This window comes from Hibiscus syriacus, unplaced genomic scaffold, assembly GCF_006381635.1.
Source record: "Hibiscus syriacus cultivar Baekdansim isolate YM2019G1 unplaced genomic scaffold, ASM638163v2 tig00110307_pilon, whole genome shotgun sequence".
In the NCBI taxonomy this organism is placed as follows: Eukaryota; Viridiplantae; Streptophyta; class Magnoliopsida; order Malvales; family Malvaceae; genus Hibiscus; species Hibiscus syriacus.
The window spans coordinates 1,750,970-1,771,180 of NW_024062674.1; the positions used below are offsets into that span (position 1 = coordinate 1,750,970).

Genomic DNA, 20,211 nt, shown 5'->3' on the forward strand with positions numbered 1-20,211 from the left:
TTATTGGAGATCCGTTTAGAAGAATTGAGGCCCTTGCAGTCGAAATACATTCAAACACCCATTAGCACCATTTTTGTCCGAACCTCGTAAGTCAGCAGAAAGTCCCATCGCACGCAATCATAGGCTTTTGAAAAACCAAATTTTAGAATAATACCCCCTCTCTTACTAGCTTCGGTTTCCAGCGTGTGGATAATTTCACTGGCAATCAGGATGTTGTCGAAGATTTCCTGCCTTTGATGAATACACTATGAGTTTCGCTCACTATTTTCCCCAAGACTATGCAAAGTCTATTCGAGAGCACCTTGGACACGACTTTGTATATTCAACTGATCAAGCTTGTGGGCATGTACTCTGAGATGTTCGCAGGCGTTGTTGTTTTTGAGATAAGGGCAATAAACGATGAGTTGATGTTTTGAGGCAACTTGCCCGAAGTATTGAAGTTTTCCAAGATCTCCAATAAATCCTCCTCCACCATATCCCAGCATTTCTTAAAAAACATACCTTTGAAGCCATCCGGGCCTGGTGCCTTAGAATCCCCACAACGCCACACCGCCTCTTTTATTTCCTCCATTGTGAATTGCAATTCCAACATTTCTGTGTCCATTTGTTCTAGCCTTTTGAATTCCATGTTGAGGGAGGTGTCCTCCCAAATGAGTTGCTTCATCCTCTTTGGGCTCGCTTCTCTTCCCAGACCCAGGTTCTGTCCATAAATTTTATTTCTTCTCGATCTTATCTTCACCGCTCTATGGAAGAATTTTGTATTCAAGTCTTCATGCTTTAGCCAATTGATTCTCGATTTTTGTTTCCATAAATTTTCTTGAGCTTTTAGGCTGTCCCGTAAGTGAAGCTTACACCAGATCAGTTCTTCGTGAATATTGGAATCTAAATCCCCCAAGTCACCTAAGCCTACAATTTCGTTAATACGCTTTTCCAGTACCTTCACTCTCGAGTTCAAGTCATCTTCAGCCGCATTCCATGTTTTAAGTGCTTCTTTTACTTTCTTCAATTTTAAAGGCAGAGAAATCCCTGTGCACATTTGCTTTCCAAGTGACTCCTTTATAACCTTCACGCATCCCTCCCTTTCGAACCAGGCATTTATCATTTTGAAGGGTCTTGGACCCCAATCTTCCGTTACACTACCCAATAATAGTGGTATATGATCCGAGACATTTCTTGGTATTCCCTAGACTGTTATATCTCCTCTGGTATGAATCCAATTTTCTTCCAACAGAAATCTATCAAGTTTACCACGAGCACTGCCTGGGCCGATCCAAGTAAATATTCTCCCTATTAGAAATTAAATGTTTCAACCAGAAATCTATCAAGTTTCAACCAGATTGAATGTTTCTATGAAGCAATTAAATTCCTCCATACCTAAGTACTTGGAGCTTCTACCTTTTCTTTCCTCTTTGCTTCTAATTGTGTTGAAGTCGCCACCCATGATCCATGGTTCTTTCCACTGCGCCCTTAAAACCCCAATCTCTTCCCACAGGTTGATTTGTTCTCGAATTACACACGGGGAGTAGACATTTATGCGAGTGCTTGTACTGTCATCTTCAATCCACTTACCAGAGAGTGGTATGAATCTTGGAGAGACCAGGCTAAACTCTGCCTTAGATTTGTTATTGTCCCATACTGTTATCAATCCCCCATAACGACCCACCGCCTCAACAAATTTAAACTTGAAACCATCATCATACCAAAGCCTCCCTATTTCTTTTTCAGTGAACTAATCCCTTTTTGTTTCTTGTATGAAGACCATCTCCGCCTTGTTTACTCTGATTAGTTTTCTTAAGGTTGCTATTTTTAAGACTGAATCCGTGCCCCTAATATTCCATGAGATTATTCTCATTTTAGAGCGTCTTCTCTCTTCTTGTTTTTCAATGACAGCTGAATCTGTTATATTTCCTTACAATTCCGCTCTAAAGATTCTAATCTAGCAATTTCTCTTATCGTCTCATTTTCATCTCCTCTTATTTCCATGCCCAGTGTCTTTCCCAGATTGAGTGCTTGCTTTGCCTCCCTCGTGAATCTTTCCCATCTTACTTTCATGTTAGAATCAGATAGAGAGCGTCTTATTTTTATTATTATCCCTGCCCTCCTCAATGAAGCCTACTGTTTGTTTTTTACATGGAACTGAGCCATTTTCTTATGCATTGTTCAGCCCGTCTACCCACTCCACCCAGTTTGACGTTTTCTCAGTCATTGGGTCATGGTCTATTTCTATTTGATCCAGGTTGTTGAGTTCATGTCTCTTGAAGCCCAAACCATTCAAGTCTTCTAGTATCTTGCTTTGCTGAGTCGTAGAAGTATTATTGGGCCAAATTAGTCCACTTCCAGTGGATTTTTTTTCCAGACTAACCCTCCTTTGTGCTATGCTTTTTCCCCTCTAGGTTGCCGTGTGTAGAGTATTTACTGTTAAAAGCTTCTGACTTGCCACTCTTTTTTCCAGACATTGTGTTTTTTGAGTCTCTCATCAGTGGATAGGTCCTCAACGTAGGCCGCCATATCATATTCCCCAATAGATCTGCTTTCTTCTGTTTTCTGGGAATCGAGGTTATCATTTTGATGCTTTCCCATGCTAATTACATCTATTGCTTCGTCCTTTTGGAAGAGGTTGTCCCCCGAACTCTTTGATTTTTCCAACATGCCTGAGATCGGAAAAGTTTCCAACGAACTCTCCTCCACCAATGTTCCGTCGTTCCTGTTTCTATTACTGACAGCTCCTAGTTCCTGATCTTTGGTTTTGTTTGAGTTCGTCCGGGTTAATTCCCTTGTTTCTTCCGATGAGGATGATAAGCCTTCCTTCATTCCCTTGTTTCGTCCGGGTTAATTCCCTTGTTTCTTCCGAAAAGCCTTTTTCTGTTATTAATACTGTAAAAATTACATTGCCAATCTCAATTTCCACCGTTTCATCTATCTTCCTTGGGAATTTTGTGTTGATTAACATGGATATCTTCTCGCCGTTTCATCTATCTAACGGTTGACAGAGGATGTCACCGAGGAAGAAGCCGAAACACTCTCGGCCCTTTTCGTGAAGTTGGGGGCCGAATCTCGCAAAATTAAGCTCAGATCCGACTTCACGACGTCAAGGCGAGCAAAGCCCTAAAATTTGGTGGTCATTGGTCGTTAGAGACGACGACAATCGGCACGGTGGTCGGTGACAATACTATTCATTGGTTTCTTGAAAAGTAGAGAGGGGAGAGAATATGAATGATGAGAGAGAGATAAGAAAAAAAATGAGGAAAAAAAGAAAGAAAGGAGGTATATACATAGCAGACCGAACGACGTCGTTTTGGGCTCCCAGGCGCGCGTTTTAGGATCCGAAAGGTCTAATCCCTTAAGTGATCCTCTTAAGTTCATATAGTTTGCATTTTGGTCACCTATTTCGTTTTATTTTAAATTTATATCCATATCTTGCTATTTTCCATTTTTATTTTCTGAGTGTTAACTTGTTAGTTTATTTGCTCTTAGGTCCTCATACTTTGCCCGTGTGTTGCATTCTTATCATCGTGCTTAAGGACAAATCACGATGGTGGTCCCCCAAAGTTTGGCTTGTCTTGAGTTTTGGCCCTAATTTAAGGGTTAATTCCTTTTTGTCCCCATATATTTACCATTTATTTACAGTTTGGTCATTAATCTTCTTTGTTGTATTTATTTTGAATTTGGCATACTAATTTCATATATTTTTATTTTAGTCACTTATTCATATTTTATTTGTCTTAATTGTGATATATTTCTTCTGATTTGTTCGAATTTAGTCATTGTTTTTTACGTTTATTCATTTTAATCACTGTTTGTGCTCTGTTATTATTTTATTATGATTTTGATATGATATTTGTATTTTTTATGTTTTAGTCACTATTTTATTTATCATTTGATTCACTATTTTTATATTTTATTATGTCTTAATCCTTTATTTTTCAACTTTATTTATTATTGTTTTGGACTATATATTTCATTTTTATTTTAATTATATCACTATAATTTTTATTTGATTTTAACTATGCATTTTATAATTAATTTTAATTTGGTTATATTATTTCTATTAATTGCCTTTAATTTATTTGATTTGCCTTTTAATTTAGTTTAATTTTATTACTTTAATTTTTTTATTATTCATGTCCTTTATTTTTCAATACTTTAAATTTAGTACTTTAATTATTGCTCTTTATTTTCTGTTCATTTCATTTTAGTCCTATAAATATATATGAAAGCCTCATAAGCATAACTCGACTGATTTCATAATTGGATTAAAGACAATATTTATTTATTTTAAAAATATTAAGAAAGGAACGTCTTAAAGTAACTAGATGTCATATTCTGATATTTTAAAATAAATAAATAAATACCCTATTTAGAAATACCTAAAATTTTTGAATATGCCTACTTTAGTTATATTCATTTTGGTTGAATCAAATTATTTTAATATTGAGTTCTTGAGAGAAATTATTATATTCTTTTTATTTCAGTTGGAAAGAGAAATATTCGTCCTAAAGTATTTTAGGGATTATTTTCTCTTCGATTGGAAATATTAGAATATTTTATATTTCTTCGTAGAATTTCTCGTTAAATAGAAATTGTATGGTTAAATTTGGAATAATAGGATCGTAACTTAAATTTATATTCGAATTCTTAGATTTCCACTATTTGAGACAAATTATAATCGATGGGATACCAATTTTGGGCATTGTGGGGTGCTTATCCTTCCCCACACGTAATCGATCCTCGAACCCATTTTTTATTACAAAAAATAATAAATCTCTGGTTACATGCAGATTAGTGTATCTTTTAAAACGATTTTTTCTTAAAAACTCTTTTAAAAGAAAATTTTTAGGTATTCAACCTACCTAACTCAAAAGGTAGATGGCGACTCCAAAACATTTCAAAACATTTTCAAAGAAAACCCCCCAAGTCGTACTAAGTTTTTTCCCGCCTGGGTGAAAAATGGTGTCGACAGCTTGGTGACTCTGCTGAGGATGTAATGGATCAAGCCCTAAATCGATTATATATTGTCTCTATAGTTGGAAATTGAGAATTCAATTTTATTTAATTTACGATTCTTTTAATTTCTTTCAGTTCTTTTAATTTTATATCCTTGTATACTAATGTGTGTATTTGATTGATTTTTAGATATTAAAATCTTGGATTCGCTTTAGTTCGTTTTTTGTATGGTTGTTTCTCAAAGGTTTGAGAATTTCTCCTCATACACGATACTTACATTGCATAACATAAACTCTATACCCGAGCTCTTCCTTTTTATAAATAGGAGTGAAAATGACGTCTTCATGAGAATTTATTCTCCATGTCAGACCTAGCAAGTAGCTTCCAGGGTTCATATGCCCTATATCTTCGTGAGGATTTATTCTCCATGTCAGGCATAGGGAAATGTGCCCTCTCAAATATAACTCGATCGGATTAAGCCTATAATGGGTGATGATTGAGGGTTTGGCTCGCCCAAGGGGGCACCGACAAGGACAATTTGAGTACCTTTACTCTTAGAACCAAAACTTTGCATATAGTAAACTGTAGAAACCCACCCGATCTAAGACCATGTTAAAACTCTATCCGTAGGTACCCAAATAAATGTACACAAAGGAGAAATAAACTCTAACCTTCACCTTTTTATTTATTCGATAGATTATTTTTGAATAAATGCATGTGAATTAGAGATTATGCGGTTAGGGTTTTAATTTCCTCTGTGTGTTTTATTCACTGTATTTTATGGTTCATTTATCAATTGATTTTTTTTTCATATTTCACTAACTAACATTTCCTCTCTTTGATTATTATTTTTGTTAACATATTTTTCTTGCCATGTTGCTTTATTTTGTGCATAAACATGTTTTTAATACCCGAGTTATTTATCAAAATTAGAAGGCTTTTAAAACAACAATGTCACACGAAGGGGTAGATATTTTTTATCCACTTTGACATATTGGGACGTTGTGAGTTATTTGAAAGTTGTTCTAGGATAATTACCTTGAAGTTAAAACATGTTTCATACATATAATGTCATAGAAAGTATTGATTACTGAGTTAAGAGTCGCGTTAGAAGGCTTTCAATACAACAATGTCACTTGAAGAGGTAGAATATAAATGCAAAAACTCATCAATGGTCCAGAAGGGTGCTCCAGGAAACAACTAAAGAGCTATGTCAAGCTATAATACATGAAGCTCAAACGATGCAGTAAAACAAGCTTTTCAAGGGTGCTACGATGATGTTGATACAACTAGCCTAAAAGAAATAATATATTTGAAGTAATCAAGCAACAATGATAGCCAACATGAGACAATGGATGATGACAGTCGCATATGGCCGCTCAACAAATGCATTTCTGGAAAAGAAGTCAAAGCATTGGAATTTTTCATCAAGCCAGGAAATAGAAGTAGGATGTTTCCTTGCACATTCGATGAAAATGTATGAAATAAAGCAATATGAAGTGATTTGTAGTTTCCATCTACCTCGGTGTATTGAGACATTGTGTGTTCTTTGGAAGTTGTTTAATGACAATTACTTTGGGGATCAATTCATTTGTTGCATTTACATTTTGCATTTTGCATTCCATTTTGCATATTTGCATTTGCATGAACATATTTGTATCTTTGCATTAGCATTTATACATCGTACATTGCATGATATACATTGCATCTCAACGTGCATTAATCACGGATCCTGGGAGTAACCCACGAAATCTTTTGAGGTAAATTGAAGTCACTTCGTTTGTACCTAGAAAAGAATTGAGAGCTATGGACGTGATGTTATCACCATCTGAAGATCAAAGTACATCATTGAGAATGGTGGGGCACTGAAGCACAAGGTTCATAATTTAATCGATTCAGGGGCATGGACATTCGATGAATAATGGGGCATTCTGATGCAAATCAAGGAAAACCATTACAGCCATTACGAACTTTCGATGCAATCGCATATTGTCTTGTTTGAACTTGTTTTTCTTTTTCGTGCATTTAAATGTTTGTAAGTCACTTGACGTTCGAACATTTTAAATAAAATGCTTCCTTCTTAGGAAATGAACAATGAGTAAAGTTTAATCTTGAAATTACTTGAATATCATTTTAATTAAAAGCTTTTTAATAATTGAGGTTGTAAATCTTTAAAAAATGATAAGATTGAACCAATGACAAGATTGAACCCCATCAAAACAAGGACCCCTTAATCCTAATCTAAACCTACTCTAGAATCTATATCAGAACATACCCTTCTATTGTAGGGACCTAGCTAGTCTTCACTTCATATGAAGAAACAATCAAAGGACTTGACATTCAGGTATGTGTTAGGAGCTGACAAAATGGGGCAACTGCACATGAGATTGCTAAGCTAATTGGTTCCTACTTTTGTTAATGACGTTCAATGATGATCATGATCTTCATAGATAAAATGGTCGAGTAGGTGAATCTAGTTTAGGTTAGTTGGTTGGAAATTGAACTCTAACAATGAGATTCTTTGACATTCAACAAACACATGGACATAACAGGTTCTCCTTAACAAGCTTAAGAAATGGAATCCGTATACCCAGAATATATATATATATATATATATATATATAATATATCTATATATATATATATATTATATATGTATACAATAAAGATGAGCTATTCTGTTAAAGTAATTGGTTATAAAGGAAACTCGAAAGCCCTGGATTTATGAATATATTACATTCAAACCATGACATTGATCGGGTACTTGGCAATTCGGTGTTTGTTCCACTGTGATTGTCAGGTCAAAGACTTTGTGACGACATGAATCCTTCAGTTAGACAAACAAAGGTAATTATAATATATATATACAGTAAAGCTGACTTCATCTAGCCAAACAATGACAAACTAAATCTGATTTACTAAATAAGGAGTGTCGGTGAATATGGATTAAGGGAGTTGAGGAATATATGTTATAGTTGAACTCACGAGCACTCAGAAATCTCATTTTTAGATCGATATTTCTGCACTACCTTTGCTAGAGGAGTCTACGAAGCTTGAACAAATGAAAAATTTTAGAGAACTGAAACAAAAGTGTTCTAAAGAGTCTGACAATTGACTATGCTAGTTGCGACATTTTGTCCGCCTCCGATCAAAATGTTGAGCCAAGAACTAGAGGCATGGCATAATCTTAATGAAGGACGAATCAAGGAAACAAACCTTAGAATTTAGGTAGCCAACCTCAAAACCAACATTTCGATATTGATATTTATTAAATATTTGCAGCTATGAAAGATTAAAAGAGCAATTGATTCTTTTGATATCTAATGAACTCATGTTTTATGATTTGTTTCAATTGTGTAACTTAGAAAGAGAAAATATTTTTTCAAAATTCTTTTCGATATTTTTTAATTTTTTTAAAATTCAAAAGAAGAAGAAAAACATTTTTGAACAAGATAATCTCTTTGGAAGCATATATTGGAATTCAACGAATATCCCTTTGAAGCTCAAGATCGAAGCTGGAGCAAGGGAGGCCAAATATTTGGGGTAAAATTTGATGGGGCCAGGAAAATAAGTTGTCTCAGGATGAGGTTTGCAAGAGTACACCATGGTGGAAATGAAGACAAACTGAGCCAGTGATAGAATGAAGATAGCTCTCGCAACTATTCTCCTTCCCACTAAGAAAACATACATACATCAACACATGCATACATGACACATGAAATTTGTACCTTTGCATCAAACATTCATCATCATGCACAATAAAAACTTTGATTTTCCCTCTCATGAGGAAAAATTCAAAAATTCATCAAATAAAACAAAAACTTCATCATGATACCCGTAAACATACAAGATAGGCAGTCATAAATACATAATTTTGATCTTTTAGGAAATTAAAGCTCATAAATGACCAGATGTCTTCAACCTGAAAGAAAAATTTCATCCACACATTTGACTTCCTGAAGTCAACAATTAGATCTTCTCAAGGAATTTATTCAACATGAAGGAACAAATAGACTTTCTTCTCATTGGGTGTTGTTTCTATCGAAACAAAATATCATCTCACTAGAGACATTGTTTTCTTAAAAACAAATTTTGTCTCACTTGAGACATTTTTCTCTTAAAACAAATTTCGTCTCACTTGAGACATTTTCCTTCGGAACACATATTTCAAAGTTTTTTTCTTAAAACCAAATTTTGTCTCATTTGAGACATTTTTCTCTTAAAAAAAATTTTGTCTTACTTGAGACATTTTCCTTCGGAACACAAATTTCAAAGTTATTTTTCTTAAAAACCAAATTTGTCTCACTTGAGACATTTTTTCTCTCAAAACGAATTTCGACTCACTTGAGATATTTTCCTTTGGAACACAAATTTCAAAGTTGATTTACATGAACCAATTTTTTTCTCGCTTGAGACAATTTCTCTCAAAACAAACATCGTCTCGCTTGAGACATTCTCCCAAATTTTTTAAATATGTAAAACAAAATTGATCTCACATGAGATAGTTTTCCAAAAAAAATTTGTCTCTCTTGAGACAGTTTCTCTTGAAACAAAATCTTTGAATATGTTTCCCTTGAAACAAATTTTATCTCCCTTGAGACAGTTTCTCTTGAAACACAAAATCTTTGTGTTTCACTTAAAACAAGATTTGTCTCGTTTGAGACAGTTTTTACTCGAAAGAATACATTTCATTTCACTCAAGATTGTTTTTTCTTAAAACAAGATTTGTCTCGCTTGAGACAATTTTTGCTCGAAAAAATACATTTCATTTAACTCAAGATTGTTTTTCTTAAAACAGACTTTGTCTCGCTTGAGACATTTTTTTTCTTAAAACAAGACATTTCGTTTCTCTACAAATTGTTTTTCTTAAAATAGACTTTGTCTCGGTTGAGACATTTTTTTACTCAAAACAATAATATTCATTTCACTCAAGATTGTTTTTCTTAAAACCAAAATTTATCTCGCTTGAGATAGTTTCCCTTGAAACAGAAGATTTTATCTCGCAGGAGATAGTTTTGCTTGAAAAAAATTTAGAAACTAAGCCTGATTTTCAGGGGTTTTTCGATGTTTTCAAATGAATTTCAAAGAAGAGAAGCCTTATTTTAGGTTCAAATGAATTTCAAAGAAATTAAGCCTAATTTTTAGGGATTTCTTGATATTTTCAAATGAGTTTCTAAAAATTAAACTTGATTTTCAAGGGTTTCTTGATGATGATTTTCAATGAGTTTTTAAAAGGAAACTAAGCCTAATTTTTGGGGTTCCTTGACAACTAAGAAACTAAGCTTGATTTTCAACGTTTCTTGATGAGTAAGCCCTTCGGGCCATCAGTAAGTCTTTCAAGCGTGATGCTTAAATCCTTCGGGTCATCTATAAGTCTTTCAAGCAAGATGATAAGTCCTTCGGGCCATCCATAAGACCTTCAGGCAGGATGTTTTCAACATTTCCTTTGCTCGATTCACAACACTTTGAATCAACAACGCCCCACCAGAGGGGTAACATTTCTTATTGCTCGATTCACACTCTTCGAATCAGCTTAAGTCCTTTCGGCCATCCATAAGACCTTCGGGCATGATGTTTTCAATATTTCCTTTGCTTCATTCACAACACTTCGAATCAATAATGCCCCACCAGAGTGATTAACATTTCCTTTGCTCAATTCACAACACTTCAAATCAGCTTAAGTCTTTCGGGCCATCCATAAGACCATCGGGTATGATGTTTTCAACATTTCCTTTGCTCGATTCACAACACTTCGAATAATCAATGCCCCACTAGAGGGGTTAACATTTCCTATTGCTCGATTCACAATACATCAAATCAGCATAAGTCCTTCGGGCTATCAGTAAGTCTTTCGAGCATGATGCTTAAATCCTTCTAGTCATTTATAAGTCTTTCGAGAAAGATGATAAGTCCTTCAGGCCATCCATAAGACATTCGGGCGGGATATTTTCAAATGAGTTTTTAGAAACTAAGCTTGATTTTCAGGGGTTTCTTAATGATTATCTCCAAATAATTTTTAAAGGAAGCTAAGCCTAATTTTTAGGGGTTCCTTGATGACAACTAAAAATGAAAGATTTTTAGAAACTAAGCCTGATTTTTAGGGGTTTCATGATGTTTTTAAATGAATTTTTGGAAGAAGCTAAGCCTAATTTTAGTGGTTTCTTGGTAAGTGTAAATGAATCTTTTTGAAAAATTATATTATCATTCTTAGGATCATTTTTCTAGAGAATTGTTTGAGTCATTCTTAGGACTGTTTTTATGGGATGTCGTATGAGTCTTTCTTAAGATTTTTCCTAGAAGCATTTTCAATTATGCCTTTCTTCCAACGTAACTTTTCTAGGTTACTTCAATGGGAATGAGCAATGTCGTTTCCAGGTTGGACCCAACAAAGACAAAAACTCAGAAATTTGCAACATTAAGGATTTCAAAGAGCTAACAAAGATTTCATTTCACAACTTTAGCAAAGAATCAATCCATATTTTTCACCATTGAAAGAAATGGATCTCAAAACAATTCGAGGACCTTTGGGTCAATACCTTCGGGTACTTCAAACATAATTATTACTGACACATGATAATCTTTTGTATGTTTAAAACTCTTCAAAGAGAGGGTAAACCAATCAACATTTCCAATGAAGATTTCATAATGAGAAGAACTCATCCAACATTGCTAGTAGAAAAGTTCATAATGAGAATAACTTATTCAACCTTAGCTCGATTCATCACATATCGAGTTGAATCAGCAACATCTCACTCAAGGGATCAACATTTCTAGTAGAGAGTTCATAATGAGAATAACTCATCCGATAAGGGAGAAGAAGTTCATAATGAGAATAACTTGTTCAACCATAATTCGGTTCGTCACATATGGAGTTGAATCATAAACATCTCACTTGAGAGATCAACGTGTCCAGGGAAGAGTTCATAATGAGAAAAACTCATCCGATAAGGGAGAAGAAGTTCATAAAGAGAAGAACTTGTTCAACCTTAGCTTGTTTCCATCACATATGGAGTTGGAACAATACCAACATTTCGTTCGATTTCATCACAAAATGAGGTGGAACAACATTTTCATTTCACTCAAGTCCATCACATAAGGAGTTGGATCAACATCACCTTGAGCCAACCATCGCAGAAATAGGTGGATCACAATTTCAATGGAAGTGTTCATAATGAGAAAAACTCATCCGAACAGAAGAGTGAAAAGTTCATAATGAGAACTTGGAACTCAAAATTTCACTGATGGACTAAACAAATGAAAATTGGTGCTTTACGTCTTTGGTCTATTCCTGTTTCACAATAACGAGCAAAGAGGGCAGCTGTAATCACCAATTTTCAACTAAGAGAAATTAAAAGTCAAAGGAGCTTACCCTACCACCAAAAACTCACCACTATCGTGCACCTGCCCAAGCCCATGTTACTTCCACCAACCTACCGACAACAGTAACCCCATGCACTGCAAAATAGTCTTAAACACGCAAGAAATTTATTTGATTTCTAAAATTGTTGTAACAATTCGGGGGAGGGTTCTATAAGAACCCAAATCAATGTAATGATAAAAGAAAATTTTTGAATGAAAAAAATAGCAACATTTCTATTTTTTATTATTGCTCTTTCACTAAACGAAAAAAACTAAAAAAAGGGAGAAATGAAGAGGAGTATACCTTTCGAACAGGCATTTCACTGATGTTAGGGACCTCCTATAGCTATTACAAACAATGGAATGAGTTTACCGACGAGGCGAGCAACATATCTTGAGACGGAAATGATCTAATGGTTGACGGAGGATATCGGTGAGGAAGAAGCTGAAACGCTCTCGGTGCTTTTCGTGAAGTGGGGGCTAAATCTCCCAAAACTAAGCCCCGATCTGACTTTACGACACCAAGGTGAGAAAATCCATGAAATTTGGTGTTCATTCGACGGCGGCGACCAGTGGTCGACACTTTTTGCCTATTTCTGGGAAAGTAGAGATAGGGGAGAGAATATGAATAATGAAAGAGAGAGAGAGAGAGAGAGAGAGAGATAAGAAAAAATGAGGGAAAAAAGAAATGGGGTATATATATAGCAGATCGAATGACGTTGTTTTGGGCTACCAGGTGCGCGTTTTAGGATCCGAAGGGTCTTATCCCTTAAGTTATACTTCTAAGTTCCTATAGTTTGCATTTTGGTAACCTATTTCGTTTTATTTTAATTTTATGTCCTTGCTATTTTCCATTTTTATTTTCTGAGTGTTAACTTGTTGGTTTATTTGCTCTTAAGTCTTCATGCTTTGTCGTGTGTTGCATTCTTATCACCGTGCTTAAGGACAAATCACGATGGTGGTCCCCCAAAGTTTTGCGTGTCTTGAGTTTTAATTTAAGGGTTAATTCCTTTTTGGTCCCCCTATCTTTACCATTTATTTACAGCTTGGGTACTAATCTTCTTCTTTGTTGTATTTATTTTTAATTTGGCATATTAATTTCATATATTTTTATTTTAGTCACTAATACGTATTTTATTTGTCTTAATTGTGATATATTTCTTCTGATTTATTCAAATTTAGTCAATGTTTTTACGTTTATTCATTTTAATCACTTCTTGTGTTTTGTTATTGTTTTATTATGATTTTGATGCGATATTTGTATTTTTTATGTTTTAGTCACTATTTTATTTATCATATGATTCACTGTTTTTATATTTTATTATGTTTTAATCCTTTAATTTCCAGCTTTATTTATTGTTGTTTTGGACTATATATTTTGTTTTTATTTTAATTAGGTCACTATAATTATTATTTGATTTTAACTATGCATTTTATAATTAATTTTAATTGGTTATATTATTTATATTAATTGGCTTTAATTTATTTGATTTGCCTTTTAATTTAGTTTAATTTCAATCCTCATAAGCATAACTCGACTGATTTCATAATTGGATTAAAGGCAATATTTATTTATTTTAAAAATATTAAGAAAGGCCTGTCTTAAAGTAACTAGATGTCATATTCTGATATTTTAAAATAAATAAATACCCTATTTAGAAAAACCAAAAAAATTTGAATATGCCTACTTTAGTTATATTCATTTTGGTTAAATCAAATTATTTTAATATGGAGTTCTTGGGAGAAATTATTATATTCTTTTTATTTTAGTTGGAAAGAGAAATATTCCTCCTAAAGTATTTTAGGGATTATTTTCTCTTCGATTGGAAATATTAGAATATTTTCTATTTCTCCATAGAATTTCTCGCTAAATAGAAATTGTATGGATGAATTTGGAATAATAGGATCGTAACTTAAATTTATATTCAAATTCTAAGATTTCTACTATTTGAGATAATTTATAATCGATGGGGTACCAATTTTGGGCGTTGTGGGGTGTTTATCCTTCCCCACATGTAATCGATCCCCAAACCCTTTTTTATTACCCAAAAAAATGAATCTATCATTACAAGTAGATTAGTGTATCTTTTAAAATGTTTTTCTTAAAAACTCTTTTAAAAGAAACTTTTTAGGTATTTGACCTACCTAACTCAAAAGGTCGATGGCGACTCCAAAATATTTTCAAATAAAACCTCCAAGTCGTACTAAGTTTTCCCCTGCCCGGGAGAAAAACGGTGTCGAAAGTCTTCAATTGTTATAAGGAATGTTTTGCCTCATATTCTCAGTATTTTTATTTTTTCTAACCCCCATTATTGTAGCCTTTTTTGAATGATGGTCACGCTGCATATTGTTGATGTTTGGCCTATCAGGCATTTCTTGAGTTTCAATAATTCATCTGGTTCTACATGCCCCTTTACCCTTCTATTTCCTTATACTTTCATCTCTTCTTTGTTAACTACCTCAGGTCCATCTTTTCTTATTTCCTTCCAGTTGTCTTCTTTCGCAGCACAATTTTAATTTTTTTGGTCCTTGTTGTACTATTTCCGGTAGCTCTTTCACCTTTTTTCATCTCCAGAACCAATCATTTCTTTTGTATCTAGCCATCGAGACCACTAGCCGATTTTCATTTACCATACTGTCATGTATTTTTCTTATGGCTTTGAGTTCATCCTCTATATTCCCCATCGTAATGAAACCAAATTTCTATTTTTTCTACTTCGCTTTGATGGGATGAACTATCTACGACCTCACCATACTTCCAAAAAGAGTCCAAAGTCCCTTCCAGTAGAATTTTTCTGGTAAATTATCAATGAAGACGGTTGAAATCAATACCTTAGAAGCAATTCTACATGGAAAGGTATAATACTGAAAGTGGACCTTGTTCTCCAAGGTTAACATAATCTTTTAGATTTTGTACATTGAAAATAAGGAAGTTGAATTTGATTGGTATTGCTCTTTTCAATGAATAAATAGAAAGGTATAAAGAAACATATAATTTTTGTGTGTGAAAATAATGAATTATAATTTGACATTTCTTTTAAAGATATCATTAACCTTTTTTAAGTCCAATGTTATTGAATCTTCTCAAGTTTTTCACGATTAGGTCTAGTCAAGTGGTATAGAAAATCATAAAACATCACTTATAATATCTTAAGCAGCATTCCTACCAATAGCTTGACCTGGGACTTCTTCAAGGAGTGTTTAAGGACTCATTTTCTAGGAGAGTGTTATCTAGCTCAGAGATGAAAACAATTTCAGGATATGGTTCAGGGAGATATGATTGTTTCTGAGTACGAGATCGAATTCTTGAAGTTGTTGAAGTATGGTTCTAGTCTGGTACCTGCAAAGAGGGATAAGTGCTGAAAGTTTGCTCAGGGACTGAGATACAACCTGCGTCATTAGGTAGTTACTCACCAGGATGAGGTGTTCGATGTTGTGGTAGGGAGAGCAAAAGACATTGAAGAAGTCGAAGCTTCTACTCCTAATAGAGATAGGGTAGATCGAGATCGTTTTAGGAGGTCTTTTGGTCAGTTTGAGCCTTCTACATGCCCTGATAAGAGGACTCATAATACTTCTCATCAAATGAGTCATACTAGTTCGAGTCATGCGTCACCTCCACCTCTATCTGTTAGTCGAGGCGATTCTTCAAGTTTCACTTCGATACTGAGTTGCGAGCACTGTGAAAAATGATATGGGGGAGAATGTAGAAAGAATATGGGTACATGTTATTGTTGTGGATCCAATGAGCACTTTCTGAGAAATTGTCTGCATCTAACTTCTATCGATCGAACCCCCGCTCAAACTCTTGCACGATCACATGCTTATGTTCAGATTTTGGTTAGGAGTCACAGTCAAAATAGGACTTTTGGATTTGATCCTGGAGTCGATAGTAGATATTGATCACAAAGTAGAGAACTAGCTGTTTCTGAGGCTAGATAGTCTGCCCTTGTCTATGCTACCCGATGTTCTGGTGATCGAGATGAGCTAGGGACTTCTACATGTATATTTATCGCTATTTCTGTTTCATGCCATGTATGTCCTAAAACACCTTTTCTATACTCATGTTGCTTATCTTGAGATCCCTCAGATTTTTATTTAAGACATCGAGACCCTATCTTCGAGTCTAGCAAGATCCTCTGTTATCGTCAATAGAGTAATTAGCCTTGTCCTCTGAAGGAACTATTAGAGATCTAAGTTATGTTTCCTGTTTCACTATAGTGAATTTCGATTATAAAATTCTTTTAAGGGGATGAGAGTTGTCACATCCCAAATTTAATTAAAACTTATTTAAATTATTTGATTTAATTAAGGGACCAAAATGAATAGTTTTAAAGATTTCTAGTCAAATTTGAATGTGTAAGAAGTTTAGGGACTAACCCTATAATTTACCTATACTCATCTGACAACAAAATTAAAAAGATAGAAGATAGGGGGTTAGCCAGGCTTGAACCATGATCTAGGGTATGGTTGGTCATCCCCTACCAACCAGCCTAGGTCACTGTTTGTGAATAAAAATAATAGATATATATTTTATAATATATTAGTTTGGGGTTATAACCTAAAACCAAAAGTATAAACCCTTATGAATCCCAAACCCCAAAACCAAGCTTTATCAACCATTCACGCTACCTTTCTCCTCGATTCTCCCTCCTCCAGCTAATGATGCACGTCACCGCCCATCCCAATGAAGATGTCTTCGTCATCCGACCAAAACCCCTCTGTCATTTATCGAAATGAGCCACCGTTTGCCATGGAGACGTCAAAGAAGTTTGATAAAAAAAACCTCCACCCTACTATTCTATTTTTTGGCAATTCTGGCCACCTCTCTCATTGATCCGTCTCACCGCCCCGAGCACCGAAATCCCCAACTTCGTGAGACCAAAACTCGACCAAGTTTTTCGACCGAAAACCATCCCATCATCGACAGCCGCCTTGGGTAAGCTTTGATTATATTTCAGATATTGTTTTACATATTTTTGGCTTATATTTGTCTTTATCTTGATTATAGTTGGTTAATTGAAGAAGTAGGAGTAATCGGCAGCCGTCCCAGACTCGTCGTCATCGACGCGTACGCGTAGGGCTTGTCCATAAATTTGGTTCCTTCTAGAACCGATCTAGGAGGTCCAAACCAGAGCAACCTGGTCTGTTTGATCCAAACCAAGTCAACCTGACCCGACCCATTCACTTTGACCCGACCTGTTGACTTTGACCCGACTCGTTGACTTTGACTTTGACCAAAAAGTGAATTTTTTTAAAAGTTATATTTTATGTTTTTCAATGTCCTAGTCCAAATCCGAAGTATGTTTTACCAAATTCAAACCTAAAAGCCTCCGAATTGACCGCTAAACCTGAATGTGCATATGTAAATTAATTATTTATTTCAGTAAATCAAATTCTATTGAAGGGTCAATGACTAATTAATGTTATCGATTATTTAAGGTAATCGTGGATCTCCTGACTGTTCGCCTGCTCGACCCGATTCCTCTCGATCCGCTCGTCCATAAGAGCCCGTGAATACTCTTATAGTTTTGTAACCCCGTTAAATATTCAGTTTAGATTATTACTCTGATTATAATATTGTTCCATAATAACTTAGGTTCTCATTCAGTTGAAGAGCGTAGCGAAGACAATGCTTGTCAGATCTACCGGGTTGATTCATTTTGCGAGGTGCGTTCCTTGTGTGCCACACATTATTTTTAAATATTTGTTTGAAATACCATGTGCACATGATTATTTTATCTAATTTGCAATGTGTCTATCTGTTTGACTTGATTATATATAATTTATCTGTTTAAAGTCTGATTTCTGATTTACTAAAGTAAGTCTGGTTGTCTGATTCCTGCTCTCTGGTAATTGTTTTTACTGATGAATAAATATGTCTGAACCCTGATTTCCTGCTACCATTGATTATTGTCTAAAAAATATTTTTCTTCAGGGTACTCTGGGATTTAGTATGAAGTCTCTGCAGGTTTAACTCGGTCAAACTGGTAATTCCTTTTATAGGTTCAGATCGATCTAGCTGGTAATTCCTTATGGACCTAAGGAAACTCTTGGGTGGACTCTTAGGCCTAGTTGTAAGACCTTATGGACCCTAAGGTACTTCATTAGGGCGGTTCTTCTGCTGTGTGCATTGGGTAAGTCCTTATTGGCCTGAGGACATTCCCCTCAGGTGGGCACCTACGCTTCGGCTAGGGTAAGACCTTATGGACCCAAGGTCCTCCCTTAGTTGGCACCTACGCCCTTCGGGCCTAGGGTAAGTTTTATGGATGCAGTTCTGGGGAACTGCATATGGTGTTCGGTTAGAGGGTGATTCTGTATTTTTAAGCTAAAACACTAGTGACGTTTTCACAAATTGGAACTGAACTGATTTTGAAAACTTTACTGATGTTTCATGACTTTATTGATGAACTGGTTTCGAAATCTAAATTGTATATTTTATTTTTGCACAGTTGGAACATATTGAGCCCTAGTTCACTCCCCCAAAATTCTCTCTTTTCATATGCTTTTTGATAGGTGATTCGTACCTGGAACTTGGAGGATCGACGCATTCGTATTATACATTTTGTTGTAATGTTTTTATTTTCTGATTTGCCTTTATTTTGAGTGACATGTGCCTATATTTTGAAAATGTTGAAATACTTTATTTTATTCAGTTTCTACGACTTTAATTATCTAGAATTGAATTTTAATGTTGTTAACTATATTTTTAAAGATATTTATTTTTAATATGGTTTTACATTATTGAAAAAATATTTTGGAAAATTTTATCGTAATATGCTAAATCTGGTTATATCGTATAGGTTGGGTCTAAGAGGTTACAAATTTTGGTATCAGATCTTTCGATTTTTAAAATCTAAGAGATTGAATGGGTCCAAACTAAAATAAATTTTCTTTACATAATTTAAACTATATAATTTACATTTCAAATAATTTTATTAATCATGTTCAAAGCCAATAAATTATTATAACTTGTAATCATTATAATTAATTTAATTAATAATGTTCAATACAAATTACTTAATAAAATAAAATTAATGATTATATTGAAGATTTATAACATAAGAATCATGATATAAGAATCATAATTAATATAATAAATCTATTTATTAATTTAATTATCATAATTAATATTTTATTATAACATTTAAAAATTAATCATATTAATTAGTATGATTTATTATAAACTCAAAATCTCACAATTTTATTAAAATCATATAATTTCATCAATGGTAATATATAAGTCAGGTAAATGTTAAATCAGGTAAATATCAGATCAGGTTAATAACAAGTCGGTTCATTTACATGTCATGTTGAAAACAAGTCAAGTTCATAACAAGTCAGGTTGAAAACAGATCGGGTAATATCAGTTATTTACCAGGTCAATCTCAGGTTCGAGTTCATATCAGTCGAATGTAGGTCGGGTTCGGGTATCATATTTTCAGTTCAATTCGGGTTCAGATTATTCTCAGGTCGGGTTCAAATCCATAATTTCCATGTCCAACTCGTGTTTAGATCAACACTAGTTCATACTCGAGTCAGGTTTTGGATCGCCATAGCTCAGGTCAAAAACAATTTTGACTCGAGTCAGTTTCGAATCCCACAGCGCAAGTCAAAAACAGTTTTGACTCGAGTTGGTTTCAGTCAATTTTACAGGTCGGTCATCTTTTTACACCCCTACTTCTAACTAGTCACGCCTTTTCTCTTCGTTGGTCATCGGTCATCATTGTTGGTGGTCAAAAAAACCTAAAACGCATCATTTTAACTTATTTTTCATCTTCAAAACTAATCTTAGTTTCATCAAAAAGAACTTAAATTGCCCTATCTCTACAAAAACACCCTCGAAAATTACTTTCTCCACTCGTTGATCTCCCATCATCGGATGTCCCTAATTTTTTAGTATGTTACTCC

The 20,211-nt window shown here is 34.4% G+C and overlaps 1 protein-coding gene across 1 annotated transcript; it reads right to left on the bottom strand.

Annotated features, from left to right (window-relative positions):
- Positions 1–322: 322 nt before the first annotated feature.
- LOC120116942 lies at positions 323–1,102 on the bottom strand. The gene has a single exon (XM_039137317.1). The coding sequence runs from the start codon at positions 1,100–1,102 to the stop codon at positions 323–325; it is 780 nt and encodes a 259-aa protein (XP_038993248.1).
- Positions 1,103–20,211: the final 19,109 nt, after the last annotated feature.